Here is a 20,226-nt window from a genome sequence, read left to right as displayed (position 1 = left end):
ATTTGGAAGTACTGAAAGAGTGAGAGTTTCACTCGGAATGTATGGAAAATATCAGATATAGCCCGTAAGTTGTCATGCAAGAATAGTTTAGCGAAGGGAAAGTTAGCTAACTCAGTAGATAAGCCCAGAGTCCTTATGTGAGAGGTAGCCAGGAGAGGCGTGAGTGGAGTAAAGACAGGTGAAATAGATTTCAGAGAACAAATGTTCCTCCAGCTAACAGAAGGAATAAAGGGGTGATGGCATAGCAATGGAAACCAATTATGTGTGTTGGCAAAAACGTAAAAGTAAAATGGTATAAGGGGAGGTTAGGGGCTCCTCCAATCAGACCCAGCATGATTGAGCAAAAAGATTTTATCCAGCAAATGAAGCGGTTTCAAACAGGCAGACCAGTAATACCATTGCAAATTCAGTAGGCCCAGACCACCTAGTTGTTTGGGTGTAAAAAGTAAGTGAGATTGGACAAGGGACCTTTTCTTATCCCAAGTATAACTATTATTCTTGATCTTAATTTCACAAAGAAATTCTGAGAGACAAAAATTGACAAGCTCATAAATAAAAAAAAATGAATTTTGGAAAATATGAAGATTCTAAAAATATTGATTCTTCCCAACCATGAAAAGAAGTAGTCAGGGTTTTGAGTGGAGAGATCTTTTAACTGTAAGGACAGATAATTAAGATCATATCGAAAGCTGGAGGTCCATTTGAAGCCATAAGGTAAAGGAAAAGTATTATGCAATCTGGAGTGCGGGTTACAGGGCATAATGACAGATTTATTGAAGCTGATTTAAAAAAACAGAGAGCCAAATTCAGCTATTATTGAAAAACAAATTAGGGATAGAGTTTGAGAAGTCACTCAGGTAAAGCAACGTATCATCAGCATATAAAGAGATGTGTGTCTTGCCATTAATAGTAATACCTGGATTGCCTGATTCGATCGTATGCAGATAGCTAAAGGTTCCAGCGCTAAAGCAAATAGGAGTGGCGAAAGAGGGCATCCTTGATGAGTCCCTTTATGTAAATGAGAAGACTGGGAAAGAGCGCCATTAATGGTAATAGATGCAGAGGGTTTTAGATATATTGCTCGTATCCAGGACAAAAAGTGTGGACTGAAACTAATGCTCCGGCAAACACAAAATAGATAAGACCATTCTACATTATCAAATGCCTTTGCAGCATCTAAAGAGAGGATTGCCATGTCTTCAGTGTTCTTAGAGGTATGATAAATTATATTAATGAGGCGCCTAATATTATCTGAGCCGTATCGGTTTTGGATAAATCCTGTTTGTTCTGGGTGAGTACACTTAGAGATGGCATACTCCAGTCTTTGACTGAGGATCTTAGTAAATATTTTGTAGCCAGTAGGTCTATAGGTAGAGCTGAGGGTGGGGTTTTTCTGATCCTTAGGAATAATGGTGATAAGGGCACGGACACCCAGTGACTTCAGTTTTCATTCCTAATTCATACTTTCAGTTTTATTCTCACCATGAAATTCTGTGGTTCTAGAAAAGAGAGCTTATTTCCTTTTTCCTGAGACTAGAAAGTCACTGATAATATGCTGCCATGCTGTGACAAAGGACAGTGAGATATGATTAATGTTTGCATTGTTGTTGGGGTTGTTAATTCAGTGTAATTTTGTTATTACAGCTGTCATACAGTAATTGTGCATTCAGAGCGCTGAAAGGGCTTAAGCTCCTGTTTCACAGCAGCCAAAGATTTGTGTTTCAGACAAGTTAATTCAGCAATGCATTAATGTTTAAAAGAGGAGACTTATAACTGTAGAATTAAATGAATACTTATATCTATACGTTGATTTTTGAGAGCCTTTTGAGGTAAAGCAAATGACAGAAGGGTATAGGAAAGGGAGGCACCTAATGAATTCTTGTCCCTGCAGGGACATGTTGAAAGTCTACAATCCAGTAATTAAACAGCATAATCAGCATGAGGCTTGTTTGCCGCCCTAACATATATTTTTCATTTGATATGAAGAGTATAATATGGCTGTGAGGAACTGAAATATAAATTTGTTTTGTGGGGCTAGCTTTGAAAAAAAAAGTACTAGAAACTGGAGCATACAAGGAATGTGCAGAGGGCCTGAAGGATTTTCAATCTTGGAGCGGTAAACTGAAAAACTGAAACTCAGTAGTGGAATAGCTTAATGAGTTCACAGCTCTTGTTTGCCATATTATTCTATATCTAAAAGCGTCTACACGGGGTCATCTGGAGGGAAAGCATATTTCTGTTATAATATGTCCTTTTCCAGGTCCAGCAGTGCATTTCATAAAACCTGAGTAGCATTATTTATATAAAAAAGACAAGTTATAGATGATTTTATTTTATTGGTGTGTATCAGTGATTCTGAACCTCTCTTGTGCTGTGACATACCTGATAGACTGTGTTCATACACTTGATGCACTGTTATTGATATCAGTTATTAAATTAATTTTTGCTCACAATCATCTTAATCTCTTCATTAATGAGAATCTGGGACTGATGTGCTACACCCAGTTTTTCTACATATGTGTTGAATAATTGACAAATTCACACTAACCTTAGTGTCAACATTAAGAATATTTTTTAACCAACTCTGGAGTTTATACAGAGCAGACCTAGAATATTTCCTTTTATAAGCTCGCCAGAAAAAAAAAATTCAAGTTCTGTCATCACCTCAAAAGAGCAACATAAAATCCTTCCACTGCTAAATTATTTGTATCATGGCCACAGAAAGCACACAGTGGAGACACAGGCTGATGTTGTTTCTGTAGTCTGCCCAGATTGTGACCCCCCAAACGGGTTTTGCAACCCACATTTTGGGATGCTGTGCCTTAAGGAATTTACTGCCTTTCCTCCTTAAGTGTACAAGTGAAAAAAAAGTTAATGTATGTAAATTAAATAACTGACATGCTGGAAGATTAGAGATGCACCTGAGTGTCAGGCTTGTTTCCACCACAGCAGTGAGGAGGTAATTCTGTAACTATGCACTGTAAATAGGTGCCCAGAGGTCACTCGTTAGGAGCTTATTCTATGAAGGAACATAGGGCACCTAATTTCCTTTATGAAATACTAGCATAACAGCAAAATGTACGCATCTATAATTTAGGTGTTAGGTTACCAGGGTTTAATAAAGATTTGGATAATTTCCCGAAGGGAAAGTCCATAAGCCATTATTAAATGGACTTGGGAATATTGAGTACTTATTTTTAGGATAAGTAACATAAAATCTGTTTTACTCTTCTGGGATCTTGCCAGGTACTTGTGACCTGGATTGGCCATATGAACACTTATGTTCTTATGTACTTTCTCCAGCAGTAGAGCTGGCTGGAGTAACTGTGTGCGCTTAAATGCTGGGGATCCATGTGTAACTTGTAGTATTCTATAGTAATACATGTAAATAAATACTTGTATATCATATATAAAAAAAACTTTGATTGTAACCAAAGAAAGGTGGAATATGAAGTCGCATCCCCTTTCCCTTTCCCCTAATAGATCATCTCCATCTGTAAGTAGGTTGGAAGTCACCCACTGTTCTTTGTTTAGTTATTTGGCACACTCTCTGTGAAACTCATTTCCAACTGACCTTAGGCATGAAAGGAATTGTTTCAAGTTTAGAAAGGGAATTAAAACTTTGCTTTATACTTGAGAAACAGAGCATGCTGTTGCAAAGCTTCCTTCTTTTCTTTGGCTCTGACAGTGTGGCATTGGTTTTAATCATTAAATAGCATGTTAGACCTACTGCATTTTACCGCTTATGACTCTGTCACATATATTTTTTATTTTATTTTTGTTACATTTGTACCCCACGCTTTCCCACTCATGGCAGGCTCAATGCGGCAGGCAATGGAGGGTTAAGTGACTTGCCCAGAGTCACAAGGAGCTGCCTGTGCCGGGAATCGAACTCAGTTCCTCAGTTCCCCAGGACCAAAGTCCACAACCCTAACCACTAGGTCACTCCTCCATTATGCATGTATATATATTTATTTTCATTAGTTTTTGTACAGACACTGGTTGGACTACCTAAGGAAAAAGGAGAAACTTTAATTGAATAAAGTTGTGAGGAGTCCTCACTATACTGAATTGTTGAAACTACTCATAATTAAAACGTTTCTCTAGGAGCATACAAGAAGAGCAAGGGGAGGGTTGAGGTATAGTTTTGAATGTGCATTACTGCTTTTCATAGGTGCCAGATCTACGGGTGCCATGGGTGCTTCTACACCCCAAATATTGAGAAAACTCCTTGACTGTGTCCAGGAAAGGATAATTTCTGTTAAGTTTAGCACCCCTCCAGTCGTTTTGAAAAGTTGGCTCCTATGCTGCTTTGAATGCATTAATGCCATTAATAAGTATTATTTTACCGTAGGTCACATTCTAGTTACTAATAATGTGCATTAAAGGTTTTTATCCAAACGCAGTGGAGTACTGCTCAATAGCAGCTGTTTTCCAAATCCTAAACATGCATGGTAGCAGCTGTAACTCCTGATGTTGATCTTTTAGGACATCGATGTTTAGTCACCTTCTGAAATGGGGACTAACATTGATGAACTAGTCATGCCCTTGCCCCACTCAGACCACACCCCTTTTCTATTTGCATGCACTTGAATTTAAGACGTGCATACTTCAGCTTTATAAATTGGGGACTAAGACGTTTATGGAAAATAAATATTTAAGTGCTGGTTTATTCACGTTTCAAAAAGTAGGTAGCGTAAAATGAGGGCCTTAATGTAATTTTCAACCCAAAATGTAGCTGTCTAGAGTTGACTGAAAATCAGCTTAACCTAGTTTCCCTTCTTTTAATTCCTCCAAAATCATCAACATGCATGTCTTTTAAATGATATTTTCTCATTATTTAAACAGACTTGAGGACCTGTTCTATATTTGTAACTTCTTGGTACACTCTCAGGCTTATTTTCGAAAGAGAAGGGCGCCCATCTTTCGACACAAATCACAAGATGGGCGTCCTTCTCACAGGGTCGCCGAAATCGGCATAATCAAAAAACGATTTTGGGCATCCTCAACTGTTTCCGTCGCGGGAATGAACAAAGTTCATGGGGACATATCAGAGGGGTAGCGAAGGCGGGACTGGGGCGTGCCTAACACATGGGCATCCTCGACCAATAATGGAAAAAGAACGGCGTCCCTACTACTACTACTATTTAGCATTTCTATAGCGCTACAAGGCGTACGCAGCGCTGCACAAACACTTGAACGACTTTACCTGGTCCTTTTTTTTCTTATGACCAAGCCACAAAAATGTGCCCTAAATGACGAGATGACCACCAGAGGGAATTGGGGGTGACCTCCCCTTACTCACCCAGTGGTCACTCACCCCCTCCCACCCTAAAAAAAATAAAAAATATATTTTTTCCAGTCTCTATGCCAGCCTTAAATATCATACCCAGCTCCATGACAGCAGTATGCAGGTCCCTGGAGCAGTTTTAGTGGGTGCAGTGCACTTCAGGCAGGCGGACCCAGGCCCATCCCCCCTCATCTGTTACACTTGTGGTGGTAAATGTGAGCCCTTCAAAACCCACCACAAACCCATTGTACCCACTTGTATGTGCCCCCCCCCTTCACCCATAAGGGCTGTGGTAGTGGTGTACAGTTGTGTGGAGTGGGTTTGGGGTGGGGGTTGGAGGGCTCAGCACACAAGGTAAGGGAGCTATGCACCTGGGAGCAATTTCTGAAGTCCACTGCAGTGCCCCCTAGGGTGCCCGGTTGGTGTCTTGGCATGTCAGGGGGACCAGTGCACTACGAATGCTGGCTCCTCCCATGACCAAAGGGCTTGCATTTAGTCATTTCTGAGATGGGCGTCCTCGTTTTCTATTAGTGCCGAAAATCGGGGACGAAGGACGACCATCTCTAAGGTCGACCTAAATTTCGCAATTTGGGCGTCCCCAACCGTATTATCAAAATGAAAGATAGACGCCCATCTTGTTTAGATAATACGGGTTTCCCCTCCCCTTCGCGGGGATGTCCTGTGAGGACGTCCTCAGGAAAACTTGGGCGCCCCTTTCGATTATGCCCCTCTCTGGCTTCTAGTATTATACAAATTGGTATTGAAATAACATGGAGAACAGAAAATTCAGTTTTTCCTAATGTTTAGTAGTTTAGTTTAATACATGCCTCCATAGCAGCATAAGGGTCCAGGGATAAAGATGAAGTTTGGAAAAACTCCAGTCTATCAATTAAGGAATAACCCTCAACATGTGATTGGTGATGTTAGCTGGCTGGGAGGTGTGTGTATGTGTGAAGAGCTGGCATGCACACAGGAGTTAGAGAAGGAGGGTGATTGGTCTTCATGTTGACCTACTGAAAGATTGTCAACCTGCCAGAGGTGCGGGTCTCTGGTGCAGGTTTACGCTCATTCAGCAGGTCAACATGCTTTAAGGACTGATCTAAAGCACGTTAGGCATGTCTTTCTTTTATCTTCTCCTCTGCAGTGTTTCGTGATGGTCCCACACAGTGCATGCAGAAAGGGGGATGGGGGCAAGAGTTGGCGTGCGTGCCATGATATCTTGTCAAAGGCTTTGGGCATCCATTAGGTGTGTCTGGGCACTTTGGTAGGTTGTTTGTTTTCTTTGAAGTTTTAATCAGAGATAGTTTGTGCTGTTTATATGTAAGGAAAAGGAGAGACTGAGATGTAGAGAGGAGTAAGAGCCAGACTGAGGAAAAGAGTCAGGGAGTTGCATAGAGATAAATAGAGAAAACATGAGTTTTCAGCGCTTGTTTGAAGGTAGGGAGGGAGGGCGGGCTGATTTCTGATGTGTAGTGGTAGTTCATTCCAGAGTTTGGGGCCTGCATATCAAAAAACTGTGTGATGAGAAGAGGAATGGTGACGTTGGTTCGGGGAAGGTAGCACTAGATGCACTTAAATATTTAGAATAATGGCATTTACACATGTATGTGTGTACATACTCAAATAAATGCCAGCATTCTACATAAGTGCTATTCTGCAAATAGCCTTTAACTTGCATAGCATATATTTACAAGGGGATATACACGTGTAGAGCTTGGGTGAGGCTCAAAGTTATGAATATAACTTCAACACTTAGATACTAACAATACGAGCTGTATAACTGGTGTACTTGATCGTGCCTAAAAGTTTATTATGTGTATGCCCAATCTTACTGTATACTGTCTTGAGTGAATTCCTTCAAAAAGGCCGTAAATAAATCTTAATAAATAAATTAGGTTAGTATTCTATAAAGAAAAGTAGGTGCTTTTGTTCCTACTAGATGCCCTTTTATGGAATTGTATGGTTTCATCTCTGCTTTGTGGTTGGAGCAGCAGGTGGAGGTACAACTCATAATGTCAGTAATCTGTTGGATTTAGTTTTTGAGTTGGTAAAGTTCTTGAAAAATATACATCTTTATTAAAATACCTGATGTGGCCAATGTTTTGCCCTCAGCTTGCATCAGGAGTACAGGGTCATAAAAATTAGAATGGATGGATCACATATAAATCAGACAATCATGGTTACTGTTGACAAAGGGATTCTTTAGCAATGAGAATCAACTGGCAGGGCTGCCGAGAGGGGGCCAGGGGGAACAAAATTCTCCGGGCCCAGTCCTCCAAGGGGGGCCCGGTGCCGCAGTCCCCTCCACCCACCCCACTCCATCCACCACCGGACCGGGCCCCCCTGAATTCAAATCATAGCGCCTCACCTCGCTCCATGTGAAAGAAGCGCAGCAGTGGCAGTCTGCAGATCGCCTCCCTTCGGGCCTTCCCTCCCTGTCCCGCCCTCGCGCAAGTTACATCAGACGAGGGTGGGACACAGGGAGGGAAGGCCCGAAGGGAGGCGATCTGCAGACTGCCGCTGCTGCGCTTCTTTCACACTGAGCGAGGTCGAGGTGAGGTGCTATGATTTGAATTCAAGGGGGGGGGGGGGGGCGGCCCGGTGGTGAACGTGGGGGGGGGGCCCGGGGGCGGCCCAGTCTTTCAGCGGCCCCAGTCTAGCATTTTCCCTTTTGCTCTTCCTCCAAATCTAACATCTCCCCTCCTTTTCCTCCACGTCCTCTATGCCCCTTTCCCTGCGACTGATAAAATGCATAAAAGGAGGAGGCCTCAGTGTGTGAGCTGGAAAATAGGGCCTAATTTGTGTGGCTTAGGGGCTCATTTTGCAGATGTCTGTCTATGCAATTTGTCTGCAATGCTTCCAAATCAAAAGAGGACATGTCAGGGGCATTCCAGGGTGGGATGAGGGTGGGCTTGGGGTGTTCCTAACACTTGGACGTTTTGTAGCTGTAATAGTACAAAGTGAAAATGTCTAGTGCTAAAACGTCAATGTTCTGTTTTTAGACCAAATAAGGCACAGAAAGCTGCCCTAAATGACCAGATGACCACAGGAGGGAATCACGGATGACCCCCCCTTACTTCCCCAGTGGTCACTGACCCCCCAAAAATGTGAATAAAAATATTACTTACCAGCCTCTATGACAGGTCTATAAGAATAGCATGCAGGTCCCTGGGTTAGTCTAGTGGTTACTGCGGTGCACTGTAGATAGGTGGACCCAGGTCCATACCTTCCCCTACCTGTTACACTTGTGGTGCAAACTGTGAGCCCTCCAAAACTCACCATAAACCCTCTGTACCCACATATAGGTTCCCCCTTCACCCATAAGGGTTATTGTAGTGGTGTACAGTTGTGGGCAGTAGGTTTTGGGTGGGTTTTAGAGGGCTCAGCAGACAAGATAAGGGAGCAATGATGAGATGTGTACCTGGGAACATTAATATGAAGTTCACAGCAGTACCCCCAGGATGCTCCATTGCTCTTCCTATAACTCATTGACTTGATTTTCTACTTTTTCACTTGTACTTTTTTTTTTTTTTTCAAAATGGCCTGAAAAGATAAATGCACAGAGCACAAAAATGTGTTCCAAATGATATTTTCAAAGGAAAAGAAAGATGTTTTGTGTTTTCGACAATGGTTGTTTTCTATTTGGATTTGGGACATTTGGCATAAAACTTTCAAAGTCTGACTTAGACGTCATATCGAAAATGGCCCTCTTGGTATGTCTTATTTTTACTAGTACTGAAAATTGAATGTCCAAGTCATGGAAAATGTTTACTTTTGATCTACTAATGTATTGAATGCAGTTTGCCAATTTTTCTATTGCTTGTTTGAAGGTTATTTACAAAATACTTTTTACTTTACAGCCTTAATCTTGTTTGTTTGTTTTTTTAAATATGAGGATTCATCACAAAATAGAGCAATTTGAGAACTTTAGAAACAAATTCCAAATGCATACATGTTAAGGAAAAACAGAGGCAATCATCATACAAAACATTAAAATATTAAGGAAACAATGTTTAACTCTTCCTTAGACCACTATCAATGAGGAGTGTACTTGAAATCTAAAAGGAGATCAACTAAGAAATAAAAAAAGGAAAAGGCCCTAAACTAAATTATATATACACAGTACAACTATATATAAGTATAGGTCATATGTCCCACTGGAGATGATCTTCATATCAAGGAAAGAAGGTTTGCAAGTGCTGTGGATTAAAAAATACATGTTTTAACCCTGAATATCATACAATGCATTTGCAAGGATAGGCCAATAAAAAAGACACACCCTAAAGCACATGCTTCAACCCTCATAGCCAAAAGTAGCTTTTTTCTTTCCTGTGTGCTCTTGGCCACATCCGGATACAAGCATACTTTTTGACCACAAAATAAACTCTGTGAGTTGTGCAAAAACAGTCTCATCACCGTATTCAGGTCTTGCTCAAACACAAATGAAACCAAGAGCATCACACGATCTGTGACATCAGGCAAAGAATCCTCCAAAATATAAGATAAATCTTGTAAATCATTGGTTCATAACTGAGCTTGCCCTCCATCCACAGGCTTCTCCCCTGTATTCTTAGTTGGCAAGGGTAAATAATACACTTTTTTAAAATGAGGAATAGAAGGAAGGGAATATTTCAAAATTTCTGTCATATTTCTTGAAGAAACCAACAGGAGACATTCCAGTAGATCTAGGAAAGTTCAGTACATGAAGATTTAATCGTCGAAAGTTCTCAAATTGCTCTGTTTTTTTATGAATCCTTATATTATCTTTAATAAGGGCAGCAACAGAGCCCTTTAAATCTTTAATGTCTGTTCCAGAGTTTTTAAGTATTCATTTTTATTATATTCCAAATTAGCAGATCAGAAATCCATTTTACTCACAAGCAGAGTGGTTTCCTGGGCAGATTGTACCACTGTAGTTGTCAACATTTGGGTATCCTTCCAGATGTAACCACCGTAGGGAAAGTAAGATTTTGTAACTTCCCCAAATCCACAAGCTTGGCATGTACCACATCAAGTCTAGTACCGTCTCCAGCAAGACTCCTCTCTCCAGCGTCTTACGCATTCGTGGGGAGCCCTTCAACCCAAATCTCTGCCATGCATGGTGGAAGAATGACTGCTGGAGGGGACGAAGAAATGCCTGGTCCCAGGAAAACAAACGTTCCTTCGTCTGTTCCATCAGCAAGATATTTCTCTCTGACTACCACCTGTGGGTCCGTTGTGCTGGGGAAGAATTTCAAGTCGGAGGCAGGTGAACTTTCACTAAGCGACAACAAGTAAAAGAAATCAAGAAAATTGGCTTTACCAAACAGACCTCCACCATTTATGTATTTATTTATTTGTTACATTTGTATCCCACATTTCCCCACCTATTTGTAGGCTCAATGTTGCCATGCCTCCCTTTTTTTCTTTTTGACTTGGGAATTATTCGTTATACATACTTAGGGGGTCTTTTGCTAACTCATGTTATTTGCCACAGGACCCATGTTATTTCTTTGAGTCCTGCTGCAGATTGCACGTGCTAATCTTCAGTAAAAAAATACCTCCTTAATATTACAAAAAGTGCTTTAAAATACATGCATTGGGGTTAGCCTTAATTGGCTCTATTTAAAAACTCAAGACCTACAGAATGATAACATTCGTTACTTTGTACAGCTCCCATTCTTTTTTAAACACATATCAACCGGGGCTTAATTTCTGGTGGTACAGCCTGGAGTGCAATTCAGCAACTTCTTTTGAGATTCCAGAGCCAGTGTCACTGTTGTACTCCAGGTAGCCTGCAGTGGAGAGGAAGAAAGGGAATTAGCCGGGAGCAGAGCAGAGAATAGCCACTCTGCTACTTAATCCAGCCCCTCTTTGCTTGTTGCTCCTTCCCTTGAATCCCCTGCCTCCTCTGGCCAACAGTTTTTTTTTTTTGTCTGCAAAATTAAACCTTAATATTCCCACACATCACAGGTTGATAAATAGACCCCAGTTCAATGAAAAAAGATGTTTTCTCCAATGTTGGCTGAAGGAAATTTTAATATAATCTTGAAAAATGGAAAATGATTGGTTTGGTTATAGGTACTGTTGCTATATGTCACCTTTTGTCATTCTCATGATTGAGACCTAAGTACAGTAAGTTTCTCCTTCAAGTGTTTAACAGCTGAAGATTTACAGGTTTTACATTATCAAAATTTTTGGTAACACTTTTAGGTTTGTCCAGAAAGATACTTTTATGTTACATTTTTGAAGGGCACTTGAAATATTATGGCTAAACTTGTCCCCATATCTCTCAATGTATGTTCACTTATCTGTATATTTCTTAAAGTGTGAACGTTAATTTTCATGATTGTTAAATTGAACACTCAGGCTTATGGGGAGAATTTTCGTAATTAGCTATCTCTGAAGGTTAACAAAACCAAATTTGTACTGACAGTCCATATGTGAGAGTGCTAGGGTTAACCGTCAAATCACTCATTTAACATTAGAATAGAAAATACTTGGAAACTGCATGTCCCATGATTCATAGTAGTGAGATCCGGTCCCTGGAATGGGCTTAACCTATGTATTAATGTCATCACATTGTGATAAGGAATTTAGGCTTCACTCTAGGCAGTTTAATAATAAGTCTGTATCTTAAAAGCAGTAGAAATAAGCAGCTGAATACTGCAAAGAAGTTATTAAAAGTTACTGATTATAGCTGATGTGACTAATGCAATAAGAAATAACATGTGTTTTTCTACAATTTCTCTTGTAGTTTGTGGAGATATCCATGGTCAGTTCTTCGACTTGATGAAGCTGTTTGAAGTGGGAGGCTCTCCTGCCAACACACGCTATCTCTTTTTAGGGGACTATGTTGACAGAGGGTACTTCAGTATTGAAGTAAGTGTGAAACTAGATTTAGATAATTTCCTTTTTTAAATACGAAACGATGCAAAATATTTGTTCAAGTCCGATCATTTCTGTTGCTAACATACAATACAATGATTTTGTTGTATTTATTCTTTTCACAGCCTGAGTACTATACTATTGGAGATTTATATACTGTTAGTTTTCCAAAAGGATTCACAGAGGTTTAAAGTATTAAATAAAAACAAAAAAAAAAAAAACCCTCCAACTATAAGGAGGAATTAAGTTATAAAATATTGTAAACATTAGAAATTAAATGCTGGTAATATCAAAACTATTAAAAACATCAACATTTGGAATGGGAGATTAGCACTCTTGTTTTAATACCATATTAATAAAGATGTGTTTTGCAAGATATAGGTAATTTTGATATTACCAGCATTTAATTTCTAATCTATACACAGTAAAAGCTTGTCCTGATTATAAAAAGATGGATTCTGATTTCTGCATTTCATCCCTGTAAACAGAAATGCAGCGTTTATCAGCATTCAGATTTGGGCATATTCTTCCAATTCATTCCAGTTTTATTTCTTTTAACTTGATGACATGGTCCCATCAGTTATGGATACAGCAATTTTAGACATTCTCTGTAATTCTGTAAAAGTCACCAAAAATTGTGTTTGCAAATTTAGGCGTGTGGCCAATTTGCACACAAAATTTAGTTGAACAATGAACTAAATTAATGCCAATTGGCTTTTTAACAAGCAATTATTTTCAATAATTAGATTTAATTTGAATTTTTGCTTGTAGATTTAGGCATGTGTAAAAAAAGGGGAGCTGAAATGGGAGAGTCATAGGAGGAAGGGGAGGGTCTCTTAGCATTTTCATTCATTGTTATACAATAAGGGGGATATGTGCCAAATTTAAGCATGTACATTTGCACCAGGTTTCAGTTGGTGCAAGTGGCCATACCAAAAGTTAGACGTGATTCCTAGGCTTAAGTGCTATTCTATAAACTGCACCTAAATTTAAGAACGGCTTATAGAATATCGCTTTTTTGGTGCCATATATAGAATTCACCCCATTATGGAGTAGATTCAAGAAAGGGCGCCAAAATTTAGGTGCAGAAAATTGGTGCAAGTACTGTATAATGGTAAAGTTGTGCGCTGACGCTGCTGTAGAATCCTAGCCTAACTTTAGGCATGAGAATTCACTCTATGTGAAAGGCTGGCACCTAGATCATTTCAGTTGTGTATGTAATTCACAGTACTCTATAAAAATTCCCCCCCGATATTCAAAGCTATTTAACTGACCAGACACAGTCACTGACAGGTTAAATAGCACATCGGCGCCTGACTGCTAATTTTCAGTGGCAAATAACCGATTATCTCTGCTGTGTATTGCCAGTTAGCTCCTAGCACATAACCGGCTATGCTGCTTGACTTATCTGGTTAGGCACTGATATTCAGTGCCTAACTAGATTTGTTTAGCGGTCAGATAGGACTACTACTACTACTACTTAACATTTCTAGAGCGCTACTAGGGTTATGCAGCACTGTACAAATTAACAAAGAAGGACGGTCCCTGCTCATAGGAGCTTACTATAAATAGCTGTCCTATCTGTAACAGCTAAAAGGTTAACTGGTTAGAGCTGAATATCGGCATAGCCAGTTAACATTTTAGCTGTTAAAAAACCCCGCATATTCAATGCCGATCGCCGGAAATTAGTATGTGGCCATTAAGGGGAAAATAGAAATTGCGGCCATTTTACTGCTGTGCTAAAAGTGACCTCAGCACATGGGAAACCCATGCGCTAAAAATAGTGCAGGCCACTTTTTACTGCAGCTTAGTAAAAGGGCCCCACAGTATCTCAAATACCACAGTATATATAAATTTAAAAGCCATTACTACTACTAATCATTTCCATAGCACTACTAGACGTATGCAGCGCTGTACACATTATATGCAAGTACTGTCCCTGTCCCTAAAGGGCTCACAATCTAAGTTTTTATACCTGGGGCAATGGAAAGTTAAGTGACTTGCCTATGGTCACAAGGATCTGCAGTGGGAATTAAACTCAGGTTGCCAGGATCAAAGCCTGCTGCACTAAGCATTAGGCCACTCCTCACTCTCTCTCCCCCCCCCCCCCCCTTACCCACAGTCATTGCCCAAAGAGAAAACAACAAGAAAAACTAAAATGGTCTACTGTATTATTTTTAATTTCCAAAACCATACATACATTTTATCTAATTGATAGTTATAATTGGCCATTTTTTTAAATAATAATTTAATGATACATACTGAGCAGCATTTAGAAAAGGTATATAAATTGGAATTGAGATATCTAAATTGGGACTTCTTAAGTTCCACTAGTATTTTAGAACAGAATCTACTGTCATAGATCCTGTTCTAAAATACAGGTGAAATGGATGTTTTCGTCAGCTATGTGCAGCGAGAGCACCCATTTTAGAAAAAACAAAAAAAGGTCCAAAATATGGATAGGGAAAACTAAGCACATAGATGTTCATGTGCCAGCACATAAACATTTGTCAGCCGTTTCAGTCACATAAATGCTCTGCCCAAAGCTGTCACAAAATCTATTGTGCGGGTCATAATCATGGGCTAGATGTTATGAGTGGTGATAGTGCTGCTGCCCTTTCTTCCTCCTCAAGAGGAGACAGTGGTCAGTAGTGCTATCAGCAGTCCGTTAGTGCAGCTCCACTGGTTCGATCCCTCCTTCTGAGCTTCCACTCTACAGGTCCACTTCCCCCCTCATGAGCCCATGGTGCGATACCTGTCACAAGCCCCTTCCCGAGATGCAAAAGCTGTGCCTACCCCCCCCCCCCCCTCAATAGCTTTACTTACTTCCTCCCAGGATCTACAAGGGGGTCTGTGTTGGTCATTCAGTGTTCCCAGTCGGCAGTGCCTCCTCTGCTGCTTCCTGGGACAATGATTGGATCCAGTATGGCACCTCTCCCTCCTCCCTGTAGTACTGCGGATTTTGAAAAACTGCAGGAAGACCTTAGGAAACTGGAAGACTGGACATCCAAATGGCAGATGAAATTTAATGTGGACAAATGCAAAGTGATACACATTGGGAAGAATAATCTGAATCATAGTTACCTGATGCTTGGGTTCACCTTAGAAACTTTTTTATCAATGCTGTTTTTAAAAAAAAAAATGATTTCTGTGTAATTAGATGTTGGATATAAAAAAATTAACTTTTAACAGTAAAATTCTGATTATAAATTGGCGAGACATTCTTGTCTCTTACCATTTTAGTACTTTGGGAATCAAGATAGTGGACCTTGAGAGCCACAAATGGGTCTGGTTTTAAAGATAACCACATAACTATATTAATCTCTAAGGATATGCATGGGGCAAACATTTTTGGCTCATTTTCTGTTTTTTCCCTCTCAGTTTCATGTCGTTAGGTTTCTTCACACATTTTTATTGTGTGCTAATCTACTTAACCTAGAAATTGATTTACATAAAATTTCTTAAGGTACATTAACAAACTTAGGCCCCCGATGCTCAAAACTCTGGCACTGTACAGAACAGCACTGGAGTTTACAACAGCACGCAAAAATAACTTCCTCATGCTTGAAGCTAATAATATGCAAATGGTATCCACGTTATTAGCTTCGAACATGAGGAAGTAAATCAGGTGGATGGTGTCTGTCGCATGTGATGAAGAGTCGCATTAGCCAGGAAGGAGGGAGAAGGAAGAAGGGCCAACAGCGTCAGCAGGAAAGGTATTTCTTTTCTTCTCATCCTGGCATTCAACATTTGCAGAGCAGTTGCCCTGGTTGTTACCCCTAACATGGGGCTCTGCCCTCCAGAGGAGGGAACATATTTTTAAATGCTTTGCTGCCGAGATGGCATAAGGTGCCCAGTGGTAAGAGCACCCTTATTCAGGGCGCTCTTCTTTGAGCAATTTGCTGCATAGGAAATTACTAATTTAAATGAAATTAGCATGACACTTGTGCTGATCTCTGCCGCGCTCACTGAACCCCGTGCTGAAGCCCTCTGAGCATTTGGCACCAGCAAATGCGGGCACTAGTCTGGCACTAAGGGCCTCTAGCGCGCGCATTTGCTTCTGAGCATCGGCTTGTGAATGCTTGCTAACAAATGCACAACACTATTAATCAGATATATGTACGTATGTTTGGTTACAAAACCAGATTAATTTGGAAGTTTCGGTTATTCTGAGAACGTGACCTGCTAATGAGCCCTATTGTCCAGAGATGCTTACCTAGTCTCTGTCTGCAATATATAGTGAGATGCTTTAAGATTGCAGAACAACTGAGAGACTTGTTTACTAAACAATGTTATGCATTTAACATGACTTTTAATGTTCAATAAGAGTTAATACAGTGCTTAACAAAAAAGTTAATACAAGGCTGAGTCAACACCTAACACAGAAATTCCAGTTAGGGGGGTGTGGAATGGGCAGGGATTGCACTTTGTAGTTAACAGGGGGTAAGGGGGTAGATACTGCGTTTTAAGTGCTAGCATGGACCATAATGCTGAACAGCCAACTGTACTTACAGAGGCTGAGCTAGTTGCGTTCTGCGTTAGCGCCCATGCCGTTAATACGCACTAGTGGCTATTTCTCCACTTTAGCGTGGCTACCTTCCCCCAAATCCCGGGAACATCTCTAGCTGTTAACTGCAAAGGTTTGTTTAAACCTCCTCGTTTAAACTTTTTACTGAGTATCTTCACCAAAAAGAATAAAGAATAAAATAAAGAAATGAAAGCCAAAAAAATCTGTATAATTTTTCTTTTTATTCAACTGTCATTTGGATGACAGAGCTATGCAAGAATATTACATAGGAAGCAAGTATAGGAACAATCTCATCAAATACAGAGATGAAGTTGCCTGTTAAGAAGTTGCTTGCTAATACAATTGTCTCCTTTCTTATATGTACATAATTCTGGCATCATCACACATTCCTTGCATTTTATTTAGCTCGTTACTAGTTTATCTCAAACCTTCTGGCGTCTAACTTTCTCTCCCCTTTTTTTCCCTTCTGCAGTACTATCAGACACCTGTTTCACATGTCTTGCCAACCTCTGTTCTTACTTTCATCTCATGGTCATGCTGTAGACATCCTGCCTCTACTCCCTTTTTACTCAGGGTTCTCAGTACATTCTTTTATTCTTAATAAAGGTTATTATAATGTCAGATTTTCAGTGTCAGCTATTCCAGCTGCACTTCTGGAGTCCATTTTATATTTGTGACTCCATTTTGTCAGTTTTAATATATACAGGTTTCACACTCTAACATTTTACACCTTACACGTGTTAAGTTAGTAAGCCGGGTTCTATATAGGCTGCCCCAAGTTGGGCACGCGAGTTCGGGTGCGGATCGCAGATCTGTACATAAACTAATTAGCTAATTAGGCACGAATAATTAGTTATTGGTGTTAAGTACTTAATTGTTGGTAATTGACACACACGGATCTGCCTTATGCCCTATTCTGCAACATGCACACCTAAATTTCATGGTGTGTAACTCAAAGGGGGGTGTGGCCATAGGAGGGAAATGAGTGGGTCAGGGGCATTCCCTGAGATTAGGTATGATGTTATAGAATACCTGTAGGATTGGACCTAACTGCTTGTCAGGCATAAATGCTCGCACCCCAAGTTAGATGCAGAATGCTTGCTAAGCTAGTATTCTGTAAAGGTCATTTTTCTCAGAGCACCCTTTACAGAATACTAGTTTAGCGCGGATCATTTCGGCGCTATCGTTAGGACACCATTTATAGAATCTAACCCTTAATGTATTACAAGAATTTACTAAGATTGCTATATATGTATTTATTACCTGCCAGTTCAAGGAAATCTTTCTCTCACTAGGGTGTAAAATAAAATATATTCAATAAATAACATTAAGCAACAAACAATTCTCATCCCCTAATCTTCTCTCAACCCTCTTAAAAGGTCCAAGGCCTTTCTTCAGTCATTTCTCAAGCTGCTAAGTGTGGGAGGTAGGAATTTATAGATAACTTTATTCAGTTTTTAAACTTTGTCTGATCCTTTTTTTAGAAGTGGGGAAAATTGCACTTCATAGCAAGTCTGGATTAAAGTAAATTATCCAACATTATCTCAACCTCTCAGCTGCTCTTTAAAATTCATAACATACTTAGAAAAGTCACCGTACAATTAAAGCAGTTAAGTACGGTATAAATGCACTGTGTGTGTGTGCTGCCAACGAATTAAATATGTAGACTAACTGGATTCACAGATTTAGGGCTCCTTTTACTAAGGTGCGCTAATGATTAGCATGTGCTAATTTCTAAGAAGTCCATTTTATTCCTATGGGCCTCTTAGCATTTAGCATGTGCTAAATCCATTAGCATACCTTAGTAAAAGGAGCCCTAAATCTATGCAGTTATAGCCTGTTTATATTAATTGAAATTATCTTGGAAATCACATTTCTGTATTATACACAAGGATATAAACTGGAAGACTCTGATATAAAAGTATTTGCAGAAATAAAAAATAAACAGAAACAAACTCAATTTTCAATACTTAGAGATTGACACATTATATACCTTGTGTCCCTGCAGGATCTGAAGCTGCATGATCTCAATAGTAACCCGTTAAATAGATAAAATTCCATGTTGGTACACATTGAGGTAACAATTAAGGTTTGAAAGTCAACCCAAAATGATATGAGAATAATGTAAGTAGATCTCAATTTGTGTTCTCCTTGAGCAGAGAATAACAGTAGTTCGTTGTGACTTCTTCACCAGTCATTCCCTCTTTCTTTTGTTCCTTCTTCCATTGTCTGCTGGGGTGTCCTCTCTCTCTGCTCTAGACTTATCATAATCCCTGCAACTCTGGTATAGTATCGCCTCCCTGCCCAGGTTAGAGCTTCTGTTGTTTCCTTGTGAAAGGTTAAGTATTAATGGCAAATAAAGTAATTCCCCTTGGTCGTGGAGGTCAGATGATGTTAAGCAGGTATATGTTCTCTTGCTGCCTTTGGAACTGATCTTTGATACATTTCAAAATTCCTTCCAGTGCCTTGGCAATTGCTTGAATAAAACCCCACACACATTACAAATGTGGAATGCTGGACAAGAGGGAATCCCCTAGCTAGTTGTTCCTGTCTTCCTTCTCCATCTCTCCCTTTTTCTAGGGTCTAGTGACGCTACTCTTGCAGGGGATCATTTCATTATAGGTTACTTATGTGAAATGTCCAAAAGGGCACCTATTTTATGTTCAGTCTGGTTACTGAAATATTCAGGTAAAACAATAACATCCACACAAGCATAAAAGATCATACGTACAAGGCGGTCATTACTTCTTGGCTGGTATGCAAAAGGGATCAAAACAAAGTAGGGAGCTTTGGTTCTTATAGCCCCCTACGATAAAGTATATAACAGCCAGTTACCCATCTAACTTCATCCCACCCCACCTACCCCCCCCCCCCATTATCAATACAAACCGCTAGTATTGATGACACTGAGGAAAAAAGGTACCTATTTTATAAAGACAACATAGGCACCTATATTCCTTTATAATATAGGCTCTCGGTGCAAACCCTAATAGCTCCACAAGTGTAAACGTATATGTGTACTCTATGGGGGTAATGTTAGGAGGTTATCCATGGCCCTTTAGCTGAGGGAAGTGAGCCCTAAGTTCTAGTCCAAAAGGACCAAAGACAGCCAACAATCCCCTTGGTTCTTCACCACGACCAACTGCCATTCCCTGGAGGTTTAGTCCTCAGGTTCAGGCAGCCAGCGGGACTAGTCAGCAGCCAGGAAATGTCAGTGTCTGGAGGCAGCTCATGACAGGGGCAGGCCACAGACAGTGTAGTCGGAAGTTAGCTCAGGTCAAGACAAGCAGCAGGCCGCGTGGTCAGAAGTCAGCAGAGAAGGACAGGTAGCGTAGTTGGAAGTCGGCTCAGGACAAAGCAAGCATCAGACAGCGAGGTCAGAAGTCAGTTCAGATCAAGGCCTTCCTCTCCCCCATTAAGATACATAGCGCCTTACTTCCCCAATAGAGTATGACACAATATGGAGGAGCATTAAAGATCAAAAGTTGCTTTTTAATAATTTTAATAATCTCACACAAGTGCCAGTAGTGACAGCTCTTTC

General features: G+C 40.1%; 1 protein-coding gene across 5 annotated transcripts in view; it reads left to right on the top strand.

The window, feature by feature from the left end:
• PPP3CA (protein phosphatase 3 catalytic subunit alpha) overlaps positions 1-20,226 on the top strand; it is a 743,055-nt gene that overhangs the window by 447,056 nt on the left and 275,773 nt on the right. For all 5 annotated transcript variants that reach the window (XM_030190749.1, XM_030190747.1, XM_030190748.1 and 2 more), the window contains exon 3: positions 12,027-12,151. In XM_030190749.1, coding sequence (XP_030046609.1) covers positions 12,027-12,151 — 125 coding nt within the window. The remainder of the gene's footprint in view (positions 1-12,026; positions 12,152-20,226) is intronic.

Source organism: Microcaecilia unicolor, chromosome 2, assembly GCF_901765095.1.
Source record: "Microcaecilia unicolor chromosome 2, aMicUni1.1, whole genome shotgun sequence".
Taxonomy (NCBI): domain Eukaryota; kingdom Metazoa; phylum Chordata; class Amphibia; order Gymnophiona; family Siphonopidae; genus Microcaecilia; species Microcaecilia unicolor.
This window is presented reverse-complemented; position numbering and strand designations above follow the sequence as displayed.